We start from the raw sequence: 21,734 nt of genomic DNA on the forward strand, positions 1-21,734 counted from the left end.
CACCATATTGGCCAAGCTGATCTCAAACTCCTGACCTTGTGATCCGCCCGCCTCAGCCTCCCAAAGTGCTGGGATTACAGTCGTGAGCCACCATGCCCAGCCACAATAAAGCATTTTTTAATGAAGCTATGTACATTGTGGTTTTCAGACATAATGCTGTTGTGCACTTCATAGACTACAGTATAATGTAAACAACTTCTATATGTAGTGGGCGACCAAAAATTTATATGACTCACTTTATTGCAATATTCACTTAATTGTGGTGGTTTGGAACTGAACCTGCAACATTTCCCAGGTATGCCTGTACTTCAGGCGTTTCTTTTGCCCCCACCCCGTAACTTTTGTATTGTAATGCTCCTGTCTCAGATGGGCTGTGCTGAAGTGTCCAGAAAGGATCCCATTCCACTCCTGTGCCTGTGTAGAAGGGGCCCAGTGCCCTCCTGCAAATGGTGTGGTGGGTGTAAGGATGATTATCAAGACACCTCCCACCCCCAAGAAGAAGGTGAAGGGAATTAAATTTGGGTCCTGTTGAATCTCCTCACTAGGAGATCTCCCTCTGATGCCAGCCCTGAAGATCCGGTCTTCACTTTTACAAAAAAAAGACGTATGTTCTTGTAAGGGTCTTAAGAGTATAATGAAGGAGGAGCAATGTGACTTGGTCTGTTTTCAACAGTGACAGGAATGCTGGAGAGCGCTTTTTCTTTCTCCCTGGACTCCAGAAATCACAAATGGTGCTGATATCATTTGCCACAAACCTAGAATTCAGTGCACATGGAACAGAAGATTGATAACAAGCGTGTACCTGTGAAAATTGCCTGGGTGCAGCCCTTATGACAATCTTTCATGTTTTTGTAGAAGAAAGAATTTTGCATCTTACTTTAAAGGTTACATGGAGAAAAGCTTTTAGATGTATATTCTTTACCAGCGCTGTCCACTAGAGGTATAATGTGAACCAGTGCATTGTTTTAATTTTCATTACGAACATTACTAAATCAAAAAATTTTTATTTTAGTGATATTCAGTCTAATATATCAAAGTATTATTTCAACATGTAATTATATAAAAATATATGAATGAGAAATGTTACTTTGTCTCCATATTGTCTTCAAAATCCAGTTTGTATAACACATACTCAGTGCCCACTTCCACTTGGAGCAGCCACATTTCAAGGGCTAAAGAGCTGGTAGTACTGGTGAGTGATTTACTGGACAGTGCAGAACCAGAGTGCATAGGGAAATACTCAGCTCCTGGGTTCTGGGTGGTTACACAACAATATCCAGTGCTGGGTGGTCCTCCCTGAAATGGCATCCAGGTGCTGCTGGGGACACCCAAGGGAAGAGGCGGAGGACTGGTGGGACCTCAAGAGCACCTCCAGGTCGGGGAGATAACACTAGAACCAGCCTGAGGTCTCCGGCCCCAAATGTGCCCCCAACCACAAGTCTGTCACACCACCTTCTCCAAGGGGAAGCTCAGGGGTCCCTGGAAGCAGTGAGATGCTCTCAGCAAATGGAAGTAGGTGATAATGCAGTCCTTCCTCCTCTTTTTCTTTATTACCATTCTCGTCAGTGTGGGTGCACAGAAATGTAAGATGCGGACAGAGGGCAGAAATCCTGGCTTCTCATCGAACTGCATTTCCAAAAGTCTGCTGACCACCGGGGTGTTACGCCAAGTTTCTCCCCTCAAGGATGGCAGGTTTGTACTCAAAGGTCTCTGGGACCTCTGGCACCCCTGACATCCCTCATACCCAGAAGTAGGCGTGTTGAGGGGGCTGCAGGAGCTGCAGGGGCCGCAGGAGGGTGGCAGAACCTACCGAGGCAGGGGCGATAGAGGGCACAGTCCGTTGGCGTAGAGGGCTCCCCGTCTCCTCAGGAGGCCAGGCTGCTCGCTGCTCTCCTCTGCCGGGATAGGTTCCGTGGCCAGAACCCCTCTGCAGGAACCTGGTGGGAGCTCAGCTGGCTCCTTTCAGGTGACCCCAGCCAGTCACCAGGAGGGGCGGCTTTTCATCCAATCTTCAGCTGTCTTTAGGGTGCCCCTGCGCCTGGGAAGGGAAGGCCTGGGGCGTCGTCTCCCCCTCCTCTGTCCTGCGCCCGCTCGCCACGCTCTCCTCCGAGACCGGCCCCCCAGCCAGCGTAGTGCAGGCCTGGGCCGGGTGCTGCAGCTGAGCGAGGATGGGGCACCGGCAGGCCCCGAGGCGATGGCAGACGCAAGTGGACGGGTGTCCCTGACCTGCGCGTCCCTAGGGAGGAGGGGTTCAGACGAGGCGGGGCCGCAGTGGCGTGGCGGGAGGCTGGGATGGGAGACCCGGGCCGGGAAGGCCAGCGTCTCCGTTCACCCGGGAGGAGCACGGGCCCTCCCCAGCCGTCCCTTGTGCCTCGGGATCCGGACTGCCTGAGGCAGGGGCACCGACAGCAGCAGGGGACCCAAGGCGGCTCCGGGAGCGGACATCTGCCAAGCACTTCAAGGTCTTTATTTAATACCGATAGGTGACAAAGTGCTAGCAGCCCTCACTCTCGGCGCCTCCTCGGCCTCAGCATCCACTCTGGCGGCGCTTGAGGGGCCCTTCAGCCTGCCCCGGCACCGTGGGAGCCCCTCTCTGGGCTGGCCGAGGCTGGGGCCCCCTCCCTCTGCTTGCCAAGAGGTGTGGAGGGAGAGGCGCCGGCGGGAATCGGGGCTGCGGGCTGCGCTCGCAGGCCAGTGTGAGTTCCGGTAGGCGCGAGATCGGCGGGCCGGCACACCGAGCGGCCGGCCGGCACTGCCGGCCCAGGGCAGTGAGGGGCTTAGCACCCGGGCCAGCAGCTGCGGCAGTTGTGCTGGGTCCTCCAGTGGGGCAGGGCTCGGGACCTGCAGCCCGCGGCGTCTGAGCTCCTCCCCCTGCGGTGGGCTCCCTCGAGGCCTGAGCCTCCCCGACGGGTGCCGCCCCCTGCTCCGTGGCTCCCGGTCCCATGGACAGCCCAAGGGCTGAAGAGCACAGGCTCGGGACTGGCCGGCAGCTCGGCCTGCAGCCCTGGTGCAGGATCCACTGGGTGAAACCAGCTGGGCTCCTGAACTGGATGGGGACTTGGAGGACTTTTATATCTAGCCGGAGGATCCTATATACACCAATCAGCACTCTGTGTCTAGCTCAGGGTTTGTGAATACACCAATTGGTACTCTGTATCTAGCTAACCTAGTGGAGACTTGGAGGACTAGCACTCTGTGACTCTGTTTCTAGCTCAAGGATTGTAAAGGCACCAGTCAGCACTTTGTGTCTAGCTCAAGGTTTGTAAATACACCAATCAGTACTCTGTCTAGCTCAAGGTTTGTAAACGCACCAACTGGTACTCTGTATCTAGCTAACTCTCTGTCTAGCTGACTAGCACTCTGTGACTCTGTGTCTAGCTCAAGGATTGTAAACGTACCAATCAGCACTCTGTCAAATCGGACCAATCAGCTCTCTGTAAAATGGACCAATCAGCACTCTGTAAAATGGACCAATCAGCAGGATGTGGGTCGGGCCAGATAAGGGAATAAAAGCAGGCTACTGGAACCAACAGTGGCAATCGGCTCTGGTCTCCTTCCGCACCGTGGAAGCTTTGTTTTTTAACTCTTTGCAGTAAGTGTTGCTGCTGCTCACTCTAGAGGTTCAGGCTGCCTTTATGGGCTGTAACACTCACTTCTGGTAAGGTCTGCAGTTTCACTTCTGAAGCCCGCCAGACCACGGGGAAGAAGGAACAACTCCAGAGGCGCTGCCTTTAAGAGCTGTAACACTGACCACGAAGGTCTGTAGCTTCACTCCTGACAGTGAGACCACGAACCCACCAGAGGGAAGAAGTTCCAGACACATCTGAACATCTGAAGGAACAAACTGTGGACACCCCATCTTTAAGAACTGTAACACTCACTGTGAGGGTCCGTGACTTCATTCTTGAAGTCAGTGAGACCAAGAACCCATCAATTCCGGACACAATACCAAAACCCATGCCTTTATTTTTTATCTAACTATGAAAATAATTCGTGCTCATAGCAGAGACAGGTGCAGAAAGAGGAAATGCACACGGCCTGCCACCCTGGTGAACAGCCCAGGACCCCACACGGGAGTCTGTTTTTTTCCAACATGGTATTTCAACGGTCCCCTCTTCACTGCTAAGGATTACATTGTATACCAGTCCGATTAAACTGCTGCAGTTTATTTAACCCCCTCTTTCCATTTTGTTTTTTACTTTTAAATAAAATATACCATTGAAAAGGATGGGGGTGTCCTGCGCGTGACTGCGGCGGCAATGCTGCTCCTCGCCAGGGGCTCACCCGCCTCCTCCTCTGGGCCCACCATTCCCAGCGCCCTGGCAGCGAGCTGGGGCCGCACTGGGCACTGGAACAGGATGCGGGAGACCTGAGTCCTTCCAGGCCTGGCCCTGCGGTGCTGCCAGGCCCCAAGGGCTCTCCCTTCCCTTTCTAGATTTTAGGCTATGTAAGATGACGGAGCCTGGGTGGGTCCCTGGCTGGCTGCGTGGAGCTGAGATCTCCTGCCAACTTCCAGGACCGGGGCTCGACCGAAAAATCAACCTTTATTGTGGTGCCCCACAGTTTGTTGGCATAATTGTGAATGATGCAAACCAAATACAGTAACATGAACACACTGTACGCCCATCCCACTTCAGAAATAGAAATGAGGTCCCTATGAATCTCATTGCAGAAAACACAAAAACACATTTTGTGTTTATAATTTCTTTGCTTTTATAATTTTACCACGTTTTGTTTCATTTTGAATTTTGTGATATCGATACATTCTCCAATTTGTTTTCTTGCTTGCTTTGTTGCTAATTTTTCTCTATTATAAATAATACTTTGCTGAGCGTACTCGTCACTATGTTTTATGTGCATCTACATTTATTTCCTCAGAATAAAATATTGGATTTAAGTTGCTGGGTCCAAGTATATGTACATATTTTAGGGCTTTTGACACATATTACCTCCAGAAGAACTATTATGAATCCTGGAGCCTTTGCCAACACTGTGTGTTATTGGGAATTATATGTATATATATAATGATTATAATGCTTTTGAGTAAATGATAATGAATAATGGTTTTTGAATAAATGACAATGATTTGCCGTAATTACCATGCGTTGTAATTATAATGATTTAGTTCATATATAATTGCCAATTTGAAGGGAGAAAAAGCAGCCCCATTTTCTGTTCTTTACTACATGAGTTCTTCACCACTTACACGAACCACCTTCTTGAAACGGTCCATGGTTGGCAAAACCAGGGCTGGCGGGATTAAGCTCTCACAGAGAAGAGAGGGTTAGGGAGAAAATATGAAACACAGCATCAAATCTGTATTTACAAAATTTATATGAAATATTGCACTAGAGATACATATGTATATGCACACATATATTTATAGCATACATACTGCATTAAATGCATATGTATAAGAAACATGGCATTAAACATATATTGAATGGAGAAAATAGTAGTTCTCTTAGGTATTCATTCCCAACACACCATTCAGACAGCCCTCCTCTTGAATTGCCTTCAGTTCATTATTTAGGTGGCAGCATCACTCTGGGGTCAGTCTCTCCCCTGTCCTTTGAGGACATACAGACCTCACCTATTCTTTAAGTGTTTGAACCAGCCCCAAACCCAAACAACACCAGAGTCCTCCTTACAGTTCTTCAGTGAGCAAATCTTACCATGAACTTGGGAGTCAAACCAGCTGTGCCCCTCACTAGCTAGGTAAACACAGGGAGGTATTCTGCCACACTGAGCAGTTCCCCAATCCAAATCAGGATAAAACAATTCCACTGTTGCTTGGTTTACCTAACTGCTGTTCCTAATCTGATGCCTTGCCTGATTCTTCTACAGTACCTGGAAAAGCCATCTATCATTTTCATTTGTCCAGTCTCCCTTGCAGCATGGGCATCACGTGACACAGTTTTGGCTGACGAATTGCACACAGAACTCTACACTGGGGGCCCTGGGAAAGATTTCACTTTTCTCCTAAATGGGACTAGAGTTGCTGGCATTGCCACAAACCTGTTCACCCTGCTTTGATCACTGATGTGATATCTGGAGCTGCACTAACTATCCTGTGACCAAGAGGGAAAGGCCAACATAATCACAGAGACGTCAGCTTTTGTTGTTGAACTTCTGAAGCAGTGAGCCAATTCTAGGTTTATTATCTGAAAGAATAAATTCCTGTTCATCAGACGTTCTGTTACTAACCTCCTTATGAGATGGCTGTGAGAATCTTGTGAAGTCATGTTTGTAATGGCTAGATACAGTGCCTGGCATTGTTAAATACTCATAATTTTATGATTGTTAGTAGTACCAACTGATGTCAGTTGCCACAAGTTCCTTCAACTCTGATGTATGAGTCTGACCAGGGATAAGAAGGTGTTTGTTGAAGATCATCCTTGGCTGCCAATTAGCTATCAGTGACCTTGGCCAAGTCTTGAACGTCTATGGACATGGTTTCCTCTGCTGTTTATAAAATAATACCAAAGTTCCCTTGCAGTTCTAAAATTATTTTTATTTTCCCTAGAAATTTTTTTCCATCACAGGATGTAGCATCCAGGCTGACAGGACCAGAGAAGAATGTCTACAGCAGGGAAGAGTGTGGTATCTCTAAGTTACATGCGCACAGTTTACAGTAGTCCCTCAGGGCACACAGGACTTCCCAGCCAGCACTTCTCATGCGATGTAATATGAAGTGCCAATATCACTGAAGTAGTACTCGTATCAAAAATGTTTCACCTGGATACCTCCACAGCAGTGTTAGCCAATAGAACTTTCTATGAGGATGGAAATGTTCTACAAGGGCACTGCCCAATACATAGCCACTAGCTACATGTGAACACTGGGCACTCAAAATGAAGCTAGTGAGACTGATGAACTTAATTTTTAAATTTAAGTTAATCCTCATCAAATTAAATTCATTAATAAATACCCATATGTGGCTAGTGGCTACCATATTGGACAGTACAGCTCTGAAGGGTAAACCTAACTTCCCATTTATGTGAAGTAGGAGATCACAGAACAAGTTAAATGACACCAGAGGGAAAGAAGCAGACATAAGGGAGAAGCCCTATACAACAGTCCTGGAGTCCCAAGAAAGCACCATTAGAAACAAAACAAAAACACAGCTTGAGGGGATTGTCCTAGGTTGACAGAGATGGAAGAAACATAAAATATGTATTTAGACTGGATCCTGATTGAAAAACAATACAGACCTCAAAGTCAATTGGGGGAACACTGAGTATGGCTTGGATGCAACATAATATTATCAAAATCATTGTTAGTTTTCTCAGGTGCAATACTGGTATTATGACTATGTGGCAGGTTATTATTTTGAGAAGAGGCATATGAAATGTGTAGGAGTAAGGGGTCCCAGTGTCTACAGCTTATTTTCAAATGATGCAGCAGGTGTGTGTGTGTGTGTGTGTGTGTGTAGAGAGAGAAAGTGAGAAAGAGAGCAAAAGAAAGAGCACATGTGCTAAAGCAGATATGACAAAATGGTTTTCCCCCACTTCTGTTCTGTTATGCAAGATACATCTTCCAAGAGAGAAAATAGAAAATGTACCTAATAAACCCAGTGACTTATCAGGAAATTTCCAGGCAGAAGGTCAAAGATATTGTCTGGCTCCTCCTCTTTTTATATAAAGAGAAAGGAGAAATGTCAGAGAAAGAAGCCAAAGACAGGGCGATTAAACATAAAGGAGTCAGGCTGGCTTCAAAATTCTCAGACCTTCCAGATGGCAAATAATGCCAAATTTAAGAAATGGCTTCCAGGCAAAACCAAAACCCAGGGTCCTGTCAGAAAAATATGGTATAAAGAGAAAATCAAGGGTATAGCTTGTAAAATCTCTCATTAAGAGTTTTGTTAAGAGAAAATTCTGGGATCATGCCTCAGACAACTGTTTAGATTAACAAAAAAGAGCTTCTACAAAGCTGGCAGGCATTGTGCCCCAGCAACTGAGCAGAGCTGACGCCACAATGGGATGGACACATGGGGGTTGGGGAGGGCAGAGTGTATTTTTCAGGTGGAGGGATGTGAGTCCTGTATCCAGTTTCCAGAGTGGCCCTCAATCCTCTCTGCCTCCTGATATTTGTGCCCTTGTGCAGTCAATTCTACACGGAATACAATGCAGTGGAGGTGATGGTGTGTGACTTCTGATAAAGCAAGTTGCAATTTCTGCCTTGGACTCTCTTGGATCCTTGCCATGTCACAGGGACTCAAGCAGCCGTGTGAACAGACACACATGAAGAATGTACTGGGTTGGGCAGTGTCTCCTCAAAATTCATGTCCTTCCTGGACTCTTAGAATGTGACCTTATTTGGAAATAGGTCATTGCAGATGTAACTAGTCAAGGTGAGGTCATACTGGAATAAGGTGGGCCCATAATCCAACATGACTCTTGTCTGATGATCTCTAACTTAAGCTGATGACATGGGACAAGCCTCCAAACCATCATCAAAGCTCTAGACTACAGTAGATAAATTATAAAATAAAGAAGTTACGGCTGTGGGGTAATTTATCACACAGCAATAGATAAAGGGCCAGTCTTGTTTGTGGATCTACACTCCTTCTGGCCCTTCCCTGCATTATGTTGAAGCAAATCCCGAACATTTCATCTATAAATATTTCAGCAGGCACATATCAATCTGAATTAAAAATGACAATAGGCCAGGCACAGTGACTCACACATGTAATCCCAGCACTTTGGGAGGTCGAGGTGGGCGATCACCTGAGGTCAGGAGTTTGAGACCAGCCTGGCCAACATGGTGAAACCCTGTCTCTGTGAAAAATACAAAACTTAGCTGAGTGTGGTGATGTGCGCCTATAATCCCAGCTACTCGGGGGGCTGAGGCAGGAGAATCACTTGAACCTGGGAGGCGGAGGTTGCAGTGAGCCAAGATTGTGTCACTGCACTCCAGCTTGGGTGATAAGAGCAAAACTCCACCTAAAAAAAATAAAAGTGACAATAATTCCTTCATGTCTTTACAGATCCAACCAGAATTTACATTTATGTTTTTAAAAAATTGCTTGTATCTGATCTAAATAAGGTTCACAGCATGAAATTTCTATCTTTTTGAACCTAAATTCTCTGTCTTTGTCCCTTTTTACATCCATTTGCTTTTTATGTTTTAAAGAAACCAGGTCGTTTGTCTTGCGGCTTCACACACTGTCTGGGTCTAGCCTCTTACATCCGTCCTCATGGTATTTTCCAGTGAGTTCCTCTGCCCTCTGCCTTCTGCCACTGTATTTCTTATAAATTGGTAGATAGAGAAGCTTGATCAGATTTAGGGGTGTTTTATTTTTTAGGTCTACTTCAGAAGTGGTGTGTATTTCCATTAGAAGGTAATCATGTCTGCCTGTCTCCAGAGCACCACCAACGATCACTGCCTAGACTCATTAACTGATTGGGTACAAAGCAGTACCAGTTGCATTCTCTTATTCCTTCAGATCCTTGTCAGGTTGAGGCACTGACGAGCCGCTTGTTTGAACAGGCTGTAAGACACGAATGTATAGCTTGTGTACACAATTTAATGCTTTGACTTCAGCATGTCTTCTGGCATTACTTTGCTGTCTCTGTCCACGGAGCTCTCGATGCTGTGATGTCACTCTCCAGTCCAATCTCATAGCCCGTCTTCCTCCACCCTTCTGAGAATGTAGATTAGTTCCAGTTTTTATGCTTGACTTTGAAAGGTCTGGATGCTACTCTCATAAATTAAGGTCTGATGGAACCTCTGCCCCACAACTCACTGGCTGTGTGACCCTGGGCAATTCTACCCACCCTCAGCTGCCTCACATGTCACAAACTGTGCCTGAGAAGCCTATGTACAGGCTTATAACAGGGCCAAACAGGCTAATTGAATGCAATGATGCTTATCAAGGGCTTTGCACAGCTCAATAATGGTCAATATTATTATTATACATTAGAAATGAAATGCACTCAAGCGATTAAACCCATTAAATGTATCAGAGCTTAGAATAAAGAGAATGAAGAATCCCTGTTGCCATATCCCTTGAGTAGGCCACTGGGAACATTACTGATGACTCAAAATGTGGTAATTTTAGATTAAGTTCCACATCTCCCCAGAAGAGCCAGCCATGTGTGAGGCGTGTGTGTGCTGAAGCTGCTTCATCTGAATGGGAAGTGCAGTTCCTGAAGGGAGGGGCTGCTATTCCCAGAAGAACCAAGGAAGTGGGGCAGGTCTGGCAGAAAGAAACAATGACCTGGGGGGTGAGGGTGGGGCTGCGTTACTGCTCCCTGATGGGGCACAGCTGCAGAAGCAACTAGTTCCATGATTAACTTTTTTTTCCCTAGAAAACTGTCTGATGTCCATTACTTAATCCTTAATTTAAAAGTGGCAGGTATTGAACATTTCTACCGTGCTAGGTGCATTACTCAAATTATTTAATCCTCCCAATAACCCTGTAAGGCAGTATTGAAGGTGGCAAAGCCCAGATTGGAACACAGAGAGTCTAACGCCAGAGACCACTCTTGCGAGTGAACCACACCCTCACCTGCCCAGGCACCTGAACTGTGCGCTTGTCTCTGGATGTGGAATACAGGAGTTTCAGGCATCAGCAGATGATGTCTGTGAGGCCTCACACTTTTCAAGTTGGGGGAGGTAAGTCAGGGAGAGGGGCAAGGCTTTTTGGGTTTGTAGTTGTATCACAGGCCATGGCAATTCCCACTTCCTCCCCCTTCCCTCCTCCCCGGCCACCTCCTTCTGATGCGGGCAGCCCTTGAGGGCTGTTCTTCCGGGAGGGCTGCGGAGACACAGCCATCTGCAGAGCGGGCAAGCAGCCTACAGGCCGGCGGTCTTAGAAACAGAAAATGGTCTGTGAACTTTGCCATCTGACAAGATTGAATGTAGGCTTTCCATATAGGATAGAATCACAAAATGAAGCTATTAGCAAAATAATTCCATGTGAGAAAATTTCAGAAATGCAGTGTCATCTGGGTGTGTTCCGTGCCCCTCTCTGGTCCCTGAACATGGTTTTGGCACAGGACATCCGTGTGATGACTGTGCTAGCGGCATGTACTCAGTACTGCCCAGTAAGAGTCCCAGGAAAAGTACTGAGATGCAAACCCTCATGGGCTTAAATACATCTGGCCTGTCTCTGGTCCCCAAACCCAGCAGGCTTCGGGGGCAGCGGGTCTGTGTGTGGGCCCAGGGACAGCCTGCGCTGGGCACATGCTTGGGCTCCCTCCCAGGGTCCATGAGACCAGGCAGGCCTGCCGGCGTACCCCACAGACAGCTCAGGGTGAGAGGGCAGGAGACACCCGCCCAACTGGGGAAGCCGAAAAGCAGAGGAAGCAAGTGGTGACCAACAGCTGAGCAGAGAGGTTGTGGGAAGACGGAGGAGCAGGTGAGCCCTGAGCCCAGCCGCTATCAGTCACTGGACACGTGGCCCCAGGTCTCAGGCCTCTGGCTGGCAGTGAGGAGGCTGGCTTAAAGGCAGGCTAGACGTCAGCCAGCCCCCAGATGCCCTTTGCTTGAAAAAGTAAAATGGACGGTCTCTTGCCTAGAGTAAAGGTCAGAGTGCCACTGTGAAGGGCAGGTGGCTGGCAGCCTGCTCAGCAGGAGCTGCCAACCCCAAAAACTGATGCCAGCGCCCCTCTAAAAGGTCCAGCCAGATCATGCCTCACAGACATGAGCCACCCCGGCCAGCATTTCCACTCAGCGTTTGTCCCCACTCACGACTGTTCTGCAGCATGTCACTATGTGTATGCTCGAGGACAGCTGATGAGCCCCCATGCAGGAAAAAGCAGGTGGGATACACTAAATGGCAAGCTGAATGCCTGGCAAGGAAAGCACAAACGTGCCACCCGCTCTCCCCAGTGGTGACCACAGGAGCCCCTGAGGCTACCATGCAACCCGCCTCCAGACCAGTGTCATCTCAAAGTGTGGGGTCCCCAGCCAGCGGCATTAGTGTCATCCTGGAACTTGTTAGAAATACACGTTCTCGAGCCCCACCCAGACCTACTGAATCAGATTCCTGCCCAGCAGTCTGTGTTTGGCAGATCCACTCGGTGCTCTCTGGCAGGCTGCAGCTGGAGAACAGCTCATTCATTCTCCTCCTGGGCGCTTTCACACTTTCTCTTCTGCCTTCAATACCAGCACCTCCGCCTCCTCCATCCTCAGGCAGCAGATGCCGCTGCACTGGCGCCTACTTCACTGAGAACTGAAGCTCGGAGGCAGCGCCCACCGCTCCCACCCCGCCCCTGCGCCCACCGGTGACTGTTCACCCACAGTGGTGTGGGCGCTCCTGTCGGATCCCTAGTCCTGGGGCACCGGCCGCCAGGCCCTTGCCTTCTTGGAGAGTCACTCCAGCACTCCCACTGTGTCCTGTGTTACATCACCTCTTCTTTCCAACTGACCATTATATCGTTCCCATCAAATTACGAACATCCTGTTATTTTTCTGAACTTAAAGTTTTTCTTGACCCTATTTCACTCACCAGCTGTGACTCTCTTTGTCCTACCTTTTGCAACGAAACTCCTGTCAAGTGCTGCCTGTGCTGCTGAGGAGTTCACCAGACCTCCACGCTGACTCCGATGGCCAGTGCTTGGCCTTCGTCTCATGCATCAGAAGCCTCGGACACAGGTGACCCCTCCCTTCTCCTACGCACGGCTTCCAGGGAAACAGACTCCTGCCTCCCCACCTCAGTGACTGCTCCTTCTCCTCTTCTCTGCAGCTGTGGCCCAGGGCTGCATCCTGGTTCCCTTCCCTCTCTCGTCCCCCTCACTTCCCTGGTAACCTCATCAGGTCTCCTGCCTTTAAATAATATCGATAAGCAAACAACTCCAAAGTGACACCTTCATCAAAGACTTCCCTCCAAACTCCAGACTCGCCCGCCTCTAATAAACCACCTCCAACTCAATGTGCCTACAGCCGGGTTCCATCTCAGCCCGTCCCTCCCAGCCCAGCCTCCAGCGCCTCAGCCTCTGGCGCCCTGCCAGATGTCTGGCCACTGTGCCCAAGCCACAGCTGACAACTCTCTTACTCTGCCCCCGACTGCCAGGAAGTCCTGCTGGCTCCAGCTCAAGATCCTTCTAGATTCCGACTCCACTCACCACCCGCACCTGCGGAGCCACGGCCGTTTCCCTCCTGGACCCCCTGCCTGGGTCCCTGCTCCTGCCCGTGTTCCTACAGTGATCCCTTTACAGCATGGGCCAGATAATGCCTTCCTTTGCTCACAGCCCTCCAGAGCTTTCTGTTTCACCCATGGTCAGAGCCCAACTCCTAAGAATGGCCTTCAAGGCCTCTGTGCCTTCTCCAAGGCCTGCGATTCTGCGGCGAGTGAGAAGTACTTCCCTGGGGCCTCTGCCTGGCCTGCTCTGTGTGAGGCTCCCTGTCCACACTTACTCACCTGCCGGCCTCTTCACTTTCTCTGAGAGTTGACTTCAGGGTCACAGTTACCGTTCTGTTTGAAAGAGCCTTCTGTGTACCTCCCACCAGCAGTCTCTCTGATCCTGCTTACTTTATCTTTCTTCCGTATCGTTTATTACCTTATAACATATAAGAAAATGTGCACACTTCTGTGTACTGTCTGTCTCCCACTGCTAGACTGCAGACCCATTCAGGTGAGGGCCTTCGCCTGTTTTCTTCACTGATGGATTCCAAGTGCCCCCATAGTGTCTGGTGCTGAGTAAACACTTACTCAGTTGGATACATTAACTAGTTGGATACATTAACATCCTCAGAGAGGTAAGACACCAAAACCAAGAAATACAAATCAGGGCCAGGTGCGGTGGTTCACACCTGTAATCCCAGCACTTTGGGAGGCCGAGGTGGGCGGATCACCTGAGTTCAAGATCAGCCTGGCCAACATGGTGAAACCCTGTCTCTACTAAAAATACAAAAAATTAGCTGGGTGAGGTTGGGGGCACCTGTAATCCCAGCTACTTGGGCGGCTGAGGCATAAGAATCACTTGAACCTGGGAGGCAGAGGCTACAGTGAGCTGAGATCATGCCATTCCACAGCATTCCAGCCTGGGCAACAAGGTAGAAAGCCCATCTCCAAAAAAAAGAAAAAAAAGAAGAAAAAGAAATACAAACAGGATAATATTTAAAAGATACACTGAAATGAAAAATAAATTCCAGAAAAGAAAAAAGAAATGAAACATTCGATAGAAGTACTGGAAGATAAAGTTGAAATCTCTCAGAAAGTAAAGTAAAAAGACAAAAGGGTGTAAAACAGAAGAAAGAAAATCAGGAATTATATTAAGAGGTTTAACATCCAAATAACAGATGTTCAAGTAAAAGAGACAAGGACAGAGGGTGGGAGCATTAAAGAAATAACTCAAGAAAATTTCCTAGAATTGAAAGACATGAATTTACAGATTGGAAGGGCCCATGAAGAACCAGGACTAGGCCTATTATCAGATGAAGAAAATCCTACAACCTGCAAAGCAAGATCAAATACAAAGAAACAAGAATCCCAATGGCTATGAAATCCCCACAGGCAGCAATGGGAGGTTTAGGACAGCAGAGCAACGCCTTGAGATATCAGTAGGAAAGTGATAACCCGTCAAAAATCCTATAAGCAGTCAGACCATGACTTCAGTGTCAGAGCAGGTGAAAGACGTCTTTCTGGCACACAAGGACTCAACATAAGTTCCTCAGCTGCCGTGAGGGAGCAGGCACTGCAGATGCTCGTGGCCCTCCTTACAGCTACCAGGCGGCCTCCGTGAGGGCTCCTCGGGAGCCAGGCCACCTCTGGCTTGTCAAGAGGGTGTGTGTAGGTCACCCTCTCTTGTCCTGGGGATCACACCTAGTTTCCAGAAGCCAAGCACAGTGTTTAGTAACTTCCTTGCCACCTTCATTAGGAATGGTCTGAAAGCCTGGCCTTGTCAGTTCTTGGAACTTTAGGAATGCTTATACACTTACAGGTGAATGTGAGATTATGCCGCTCGGGACACATTTTTTTCTCCTATGGGCAATACCCTAAGAATGGGGTAAGATCCTTATCAACATGTGAGCAGCAGCGCATCTGCTGGATGATCCTATGAAAGACACAAGTTTCTCTTGTACAGTAATGAGGAGGGTGGAGAGGGCCACAGAACCAGGGAAAGCTCCCTGGGGCGCCCAAGAAAACACCAGAGCAGCTGAGACCCTGGTCTCTCTGAATTCCTGGATTTTGAATAAGCCTGAAACTGTGGCTTCGGACATCTTTGCTCCTGCAGCATCTTTTCCTCTTGAAGGACCCTGGGGCAGTTACCAGCGCACCTATGCATGCACACACGCACACGCAAACACATGCACGCACACACGCACACGCAAACACATGAACGCGCACACGCATGCACAACTGTCTGAAAGCCCGGGGCTGCCAGGCAGAGCACTGACATGGGGTTGTGATGAGGCATGAGACTTTGAAGCAGGACAGATCTGTTTCCCTCCACGACGCAGGCAGGCGAGCCTACTTCCTCACATGAAAGCCAGTTGCCAGCACCTTCACCTGCCCCATCAGAGCACTTGCGTGGGCTAGAGGCTTTTCCCATTTATCATTTTATTTAAATCCTCCCACCAACCAAGTAAGATAGATATTACCATTGTCCCGATTTACAAAGAAACGGAGGCTCAAGAAATCACTTGCCCAAGTTCCCACAGGGAGCAGGTGAGCTCAGAGGTGAACACAAGCTCCCAGGCTCCAGAGTCTCTGCTCTTAACACACACCAGGCTTGGCTGTAAAATGTAAATATATATTTATTACTTTCTTTGTAGACCATATACTCCTTGACAACAGGGACTACCACCTTCACCTTCATGCCCACCAGGTGTCACACTGCAAGGCCGAGCTGACCCCCACTTTCCTTTGGTCCGCCTCCTGCTGTTATCTGGAAGAGGCGTACAACATCCTTCACCCAGAAGCTAGCTGTCCTCACCTCACTGCAGAGGAACACTCCGGGGTTCTTCTGAGGGAGGCACCCTGAGTCTGAGCTCAGCCCGCGGCTTCTACCGTGCCGCAGAGGTTCCTCAGGCCTGATGTGACGCTGACTGAGCGCAGGAGCCAGGGTGGTTTTTCATCGTTCCACTCGCAGCACTCAGCACGATGCCTGGCACAGTGCTGCTGCTCCGTAAGCATTTGCTGAGTGGAAGAAAATCGCACCTCCCACCTCCAGACGAGAGGGAGCTGGGGACAGTGAGATTTGTGAAGCTGACTGATCTCAGGATAGCCGCAGGCATCTGAGTCCCTACGCCTTGGCCTGCGGGGAGCTGCAGTCTGGGTAAAACAGGATCATACAGGAGCCCCGCCTCTGACAGGAGACAATGGATGGAATAGCCTTCCAGAAGCCCACCGGCCGGTTCACTCAGGGCTGCATGCTGTGCTGCGTGGACCACCACTTCCCATGCCCACAGCCGTGTCCGGGAAGCAGAGAAGAGGCTGACAGGCACCAGGGCCTTGGTCACGATGGACTTGACACTGATGTGGAAAAGTCAGGACCTGCTGGCAGCATCTTCCACTACAGGAGGGGTCTTCCTAAATGCGACGGCACCTCCTGATCCAATCCTGCGGCCATGTCCACCTCCCACAGCACCCCCGGCTCCATGCTTTGAAGCCCGGCTGGCCCACACACATTCTTTACCTCCCAACCTGACACTTCAACTTTTTCAGGTCACACACTGCTTTGAAGCGCTAATGAAAACTGGGAACTGTCTCTCCAGGTCAGTAATCATGTGCACGCAGAATTCTGCGTGCAATGTAGCGGGCCTGTGCCTCCTGAGGACCACCAACGGTCCCATCCACATCACACATCCAGCCTCTCACCAAACTATGAGGCTCACGAAAGGTAGGGCCATAGAAGCCGCAGCACAGAGCCTGGGTGGGAGTGGAGATGGTTTGTAAAGATGTCTTAGGGAACCTGGACTTTAAACTTGGACGATTGTTTTTGTAAATTTAGCAAATGAAGCAACAGATGTGAAAACTGCCTAGTAATACTAAGTTAAAAAGCAGTTTCAATTCCGACAAATGGCTGTAGGGTCCCTCCCCACCTAGAAGGCCGCGGGGGAGGAGACATGACAGGGCCAGAGGAAGCAGCCCTACATGGTCCGCCCTGCTTTTCTGTTCACTAGCCATGTGCTCATGGGCACGTGGCAGAGCCCTCCGGGGTTTCCGTGGCTTTCCTCCTGCATCAAGCACCCAGGGAAGAGGGAGTGGCGCACCATGAACAGCACCTGGGTCTGACCCGACTGTCCCACGCATGGGCTGTGAGACGCTGGGCAAGTCCGGCACTGTCTCGACTGTGAGAAAGTGGTATTTACAACAGTCCCCCTTCCCAGAGCTGCTGTGAAAACAAAGGGCCCATCACAAGGAGGGAGCTCGATAGATGCGGCTCTTCTCACCCAGGGTTCCAAAGGCCTTGTTGGAATCAAAAAGAATGCACGTATAGACACCTGCAACTAGGGCCGGGCACAGTTGCTGACACCTGTAATCCCAGCACTTTGGGAGGCTGAGGCGGGTGGATCTCCTGAGGTCAGGAGTTTGAGGCCAGCCTGACCGATATAGTGAAACCCCATCTCTACTAAACATACAAAATTAGCCAGGCATGGTGGCTTGCGCCTGTAATCCCAGCTACTCGGGAAGCTGAGGCAGGAGAATAGCTTGAACCTGGGAGGTGGAGGTTGCAGCGAGCCGAGATCACACCATTGCACTCCAGCCTGGGCAACAAGAGCGAAACTCAGTCTCGAAAAAAAAAGAAAGAAGAAGAGACCCGCAACTAGAACATTGTAACGCAAGCAACTGCCTTTTTGTTTTGTTTTGTTTTTGTGTTTTTGAAACGGAGTCTCATTCTGTCTCCAGGCTGGAGTGCAGTGGTGTGATCTCAGCTCAGTGCAACCTCCAACCTCCACTTCCTGGGTTCATGTGATTCTCCTGCCTCAGCCTCTCCAGTAGCTGAGACTACAGTGGCTGCCACCACGCCCAGCTAATTTTTATGTTTTTAGTAGAGACAGGTTTCACCATGTTGGCCAGGATGGTCTCGATCTCTTGACCTCGTGATCTGCCCACCTCGGCCTCCCAAAGTGCTGACGTTACAGACGTGAGCAATCAGGCCCAGCCACAACTGTCACATTTTTAAGTGAAGCATCCAACCTTCGGAACAGATGCCATTGCTCCTAACCCATGTCACTCTCAAACACGGAGAAATGAAAATGAATGATGATTCCATAGGTCAACACCACAGAACTGGCTTTTACTAACAAAACCAAAGAACCTCAAACACTTTTTGTGGACATCAAATTCCTTCCTTCATATTTTAAAATGACATTATGCATGTACATATTTTTAAAATTTAGACACATTTTAGAGAACACAATTGTGAACACAAATCCAAGAAATGAATGAGATGTACTAAAGTCTGATTCAAACACTTCCCTTAAACTGACTTCTGTCAATCCTCTGTCCTGTGAAGTCCCGTTTCTCCTTTGCCTGCAGGGACTGAGCTGGAATTACTGTCACACAGCAGCACATGTGACAGACATGAGGCAGGGGTTAATGCAGAGTCACAGAACAGCACCTCTGTTGACATCTAGTGGGTAAGGAGGAAGGTGTCAACCCACGTGGCTTTTTAAAAAATCTGTAAATAAAATCTCCTCCTTTATTCCACAGATTTTTAAAAATCTTTCCCTCAGTGTATTAGAAAGACTAATAGTATTTTTTAAATGTGTGTGTGGATGGACTCACCTGGGAGACACCTGGATCCTAGGCCACCTTCGTGGCTGCTCTGCAGACACCTGGCTGCACCAGCTGCCTCCTCCTCTGAGAGGGGCCGCCCTGGAGAGCACCGTGCTGGCTGTGTTGCCTACTTGCTTTCCTTGGGAAACGGGGAGGCAGGACCTCTACCGAGTGCTGTGATGTGTTATGTTTTGATGAGGTGGGTGGGGAGGATGGGAACAATGTTACTTGGATGTGATTGGACATCGTGTGAGGTCTTCTGCAAAGCAGCTGCCCTCAGCTCGTTGATGACAGCATCCTGCCTGCAGGTTGGGCTGCTGGACTGCCTGCAAAGCCCATCAGCGGGTCCAGGAGGTCAGTAAAATAGGATCAGGATGAGTTTTATTCACAGAAGTCGTCAATCTAACATGAAAGAAAATAATCATGACTCAGGAGCAAGGGTGTCTGCAGCAAAGAGACTCTCCAGGCATCGTTTAGAAGCTGAATGTCACACATTTAGGGTGCCAGCTCCACACATAATCACACAAGTAAAAAGGAGGCTTTTCTCCTAAACTGACATTCTTTTTTCTCCTTTCTGAGAGGTGTGGACACTGGGGCTGGGAAATGCTCAGGCTGCCCCCTGCAGACGAAGACTGGGCTGTTAAGAGAGTCCACTTGTCTTTCATGACACAAGCCTTAGCTCACAAGATGAGAAGTCCTTAGTCCCAGACCACCTGTTCCAGGATGACAGAAACCCTTCTAAAAACTGAAATCTATGTGACAGAATGAATGAAGGTAGGCTAACCCAAATTACTGCTCACATTTTTTTAAATAAAAGTCACACAAATACCATAATGATGCTGGTTAGAACATTATGTTTCTCATATCTACAAATGAGGGCTAGTACTTATCACCCAAAAGTAGACAAAAAATATGAAATGCATTCATTCCAAATTTAGACTTTGATAACTTTCCAAAAGGTTGAAATAAGTTTAATTGCAGGGACATGAGTCCAGCTGAGTGACTTTCTGTTCATCTGTAATAACCCATCTGGAACTGTATTTACTCTTCTTAGAACAGTAACTTATAACGCTGATAAACTGAGGTGGAGCCTGTTTTAGTAACATACACCTGGGTAAATGTTCTGGAACTGCCAGTGCTTAGTCACTGCTGCCTACAGTGTGGCCACCAAAGGCTTCTTGGGAAAGCTCCCTTTGGGTCCAGAAGTCTCACCCTCAAAGCTCCGGCTGCCCTGGACCCTACACAAAGCACCTGAAGCCTCTGCTGGGAATGGGGCCCTGACAGGGCCCTGAGGCTTCTTTAAAACACGAAGGTGAGTGCAAAATCCAAACAGGAAGCGTTCAGCTGTGCCCTCCCAAACCACCCCAGCACGCCCCTGCGGAACTGTTGCTCCTGTCCATCCTTGGAGTGGTGGTTCCCTCATACTCATCTGGAAGGTGCCACAGAAAAGGCTGACAATGTATTATTACTAGGATAGACCCTAGATAATCTTTCTGATATACCAGATAGATATCACCTGTTCCCTCGTTTGTCAATATGGAAGAAACCCCACTTTATACATTTTATACAGAAAAGTGGACACTGCCATACATTCATGCGTGGTCAGCTCTGAGCCCCCAGGAATAGAAGGGCCTTCCATTTAAAACAACTTACACCTGGATACAACAAACACCAAGAAACATGCAAACACTACAGAGAATCTGTATGTGAAGAAGTCATATTTTATACTGATGAGGGTGCCGTTAATGTTGATGGAGATGGCTTCGATCACTCATGCTCTAACAGAGGGGCCTGTGACAGTGTCTGCTTCTCTTTCAGGATTCCCAGTTGTTTCTGTGTCAGGCACTAAGCAATCTGGTGGCTTTTGTTCCAAACGGGTATTTTAGTTGTCTTTTTGCACCTTTTAATCCCTCTTCGAAGAGTCAAGTTCAAATGCTGGAAACCGTGACGTCTCTGGTCCCAGGACATCGGAGAGAAAGTGAATAGCGCCAGCCATGCCTGCAACGTAAAATGAGGAGCCTCTTACGAATGGCACAAGGGTAGTGTCTAAGACAGTGACTTTTAATCATTTCCCTTACCAGGGGCTGCAAGCATGTGGGAAAGGTGCTGAGGACTCTAAAGATGACTTCATTAAAAAACAAAGATATCCTTATATTTAGCACCCAGCAGGTAATATAATAATACCAGCTTTCCTCACGGTCTTATATTTTAAAAATTGGTTACTGGGCTTTAATCTTATATCTTGAAACTTTAAGGTGACATCATAGAATCGCTATGGAACTTATGGATGCTGCTAATTACGATACTCCTACACATGGAGCTTCCCCTCAAGAACCTGTATATGCTCAAAGTTGCTTTTACATCTTCTTGATATTTGGTCAAAATCCCCACCCCAAATCACTGCAGTAATTAAGCAGCGGGTTTTCAACTAGACTCACAGCAGCATAGGAAGGGTATGGGATGGGGAAGGCGCTAGTAGCCCACCAAGGCCTCCAGGTCTCCTGTCCCCACTCAAATCAGAACAATTCCTCCCTTATAGGGTTTTTGTTTACAGTTTTTCTTTTGATATAAAATTCACGTACAATGAAACACACAAATCCAAAGTGTACTTCTCTGAGGGTTTGACAAATGCATATACACCTGTGCAAAAGAAACGCGATTAAGACCTGGAATATTTCCATCACCCCACAAGTTCCAAGTGCCCCTCTCCAGTCCCTCCAGCCCCTGTGGTCCCCCCAGGGGTAACCGGCAGCCTGGTCTTGGTCCACCAGGGATTACTTCTGCCTGCTTTGGCACTCTTAGGAGCATGGCCACAGTGTACAGCCCTTGCATCTGGTTCCTTTGTCAGGGTTCCTGCAGTTCACTCATGTTCTGTGCGTGTCCATAGTTGGCCCCGTCATACTGCTGAACAGTACACTGCAGACCGTTTCCCCATTTTGCCTACTGAAGGTCATCTGGGGTGTTCCCAGCCTTCTCTGTAAGTTTGTTTAAAGAAAGGGTTCCAGAAACTTATTTAAAAAATCAGAAAACCACTGACCTAGGAGTGCCCATGAGAAGT

At 48.5% G+C, this 21,734-nt stretch overlaps 1 protein-coding gene across 2 annotated transcripts in view; it reads right to left on the minus strand.

Annotated features, from left to right (window-relative positions):
* Positions 1-18,173: 18,173 nt before the first annotated feature.
* LANCL2 (LanC like glutathione S-transferase 2) overlaps positions 18,174-21,734 on the minus strand; it is a 65,565-nt gene continuing 62,004 nt past the window's right edge. For both annotated transcript variants that reach the window (XM_005549557.4, XM_065541940.2), the window contains exon 9: positions 18,174-20,674. In XM_005549557.4, coding sequence (XP_005549614.1) covers positions 20,580-20,674 — 95 coding nt within the window. In that variant the 3' untranslated portion in view covers positions 18,174-20,579. The remainder of the gene's footprint in view (positions 20,675-21,734) is intronic.

Source organism: Macaca fascicularis, chromosome 3, assembly GCF_037993035.2.
Source record: "Macaca fascicularis isolate 582-1 chromosome 3, T2T-MFA8v1.1".
In the NCBI taxonomy this organism is placed as follows: Eukaryota; Metazoa; Chordata; class Mammalia; order Primates; family Cercopithecidae; genus Macaca; species Macaca fascicularis.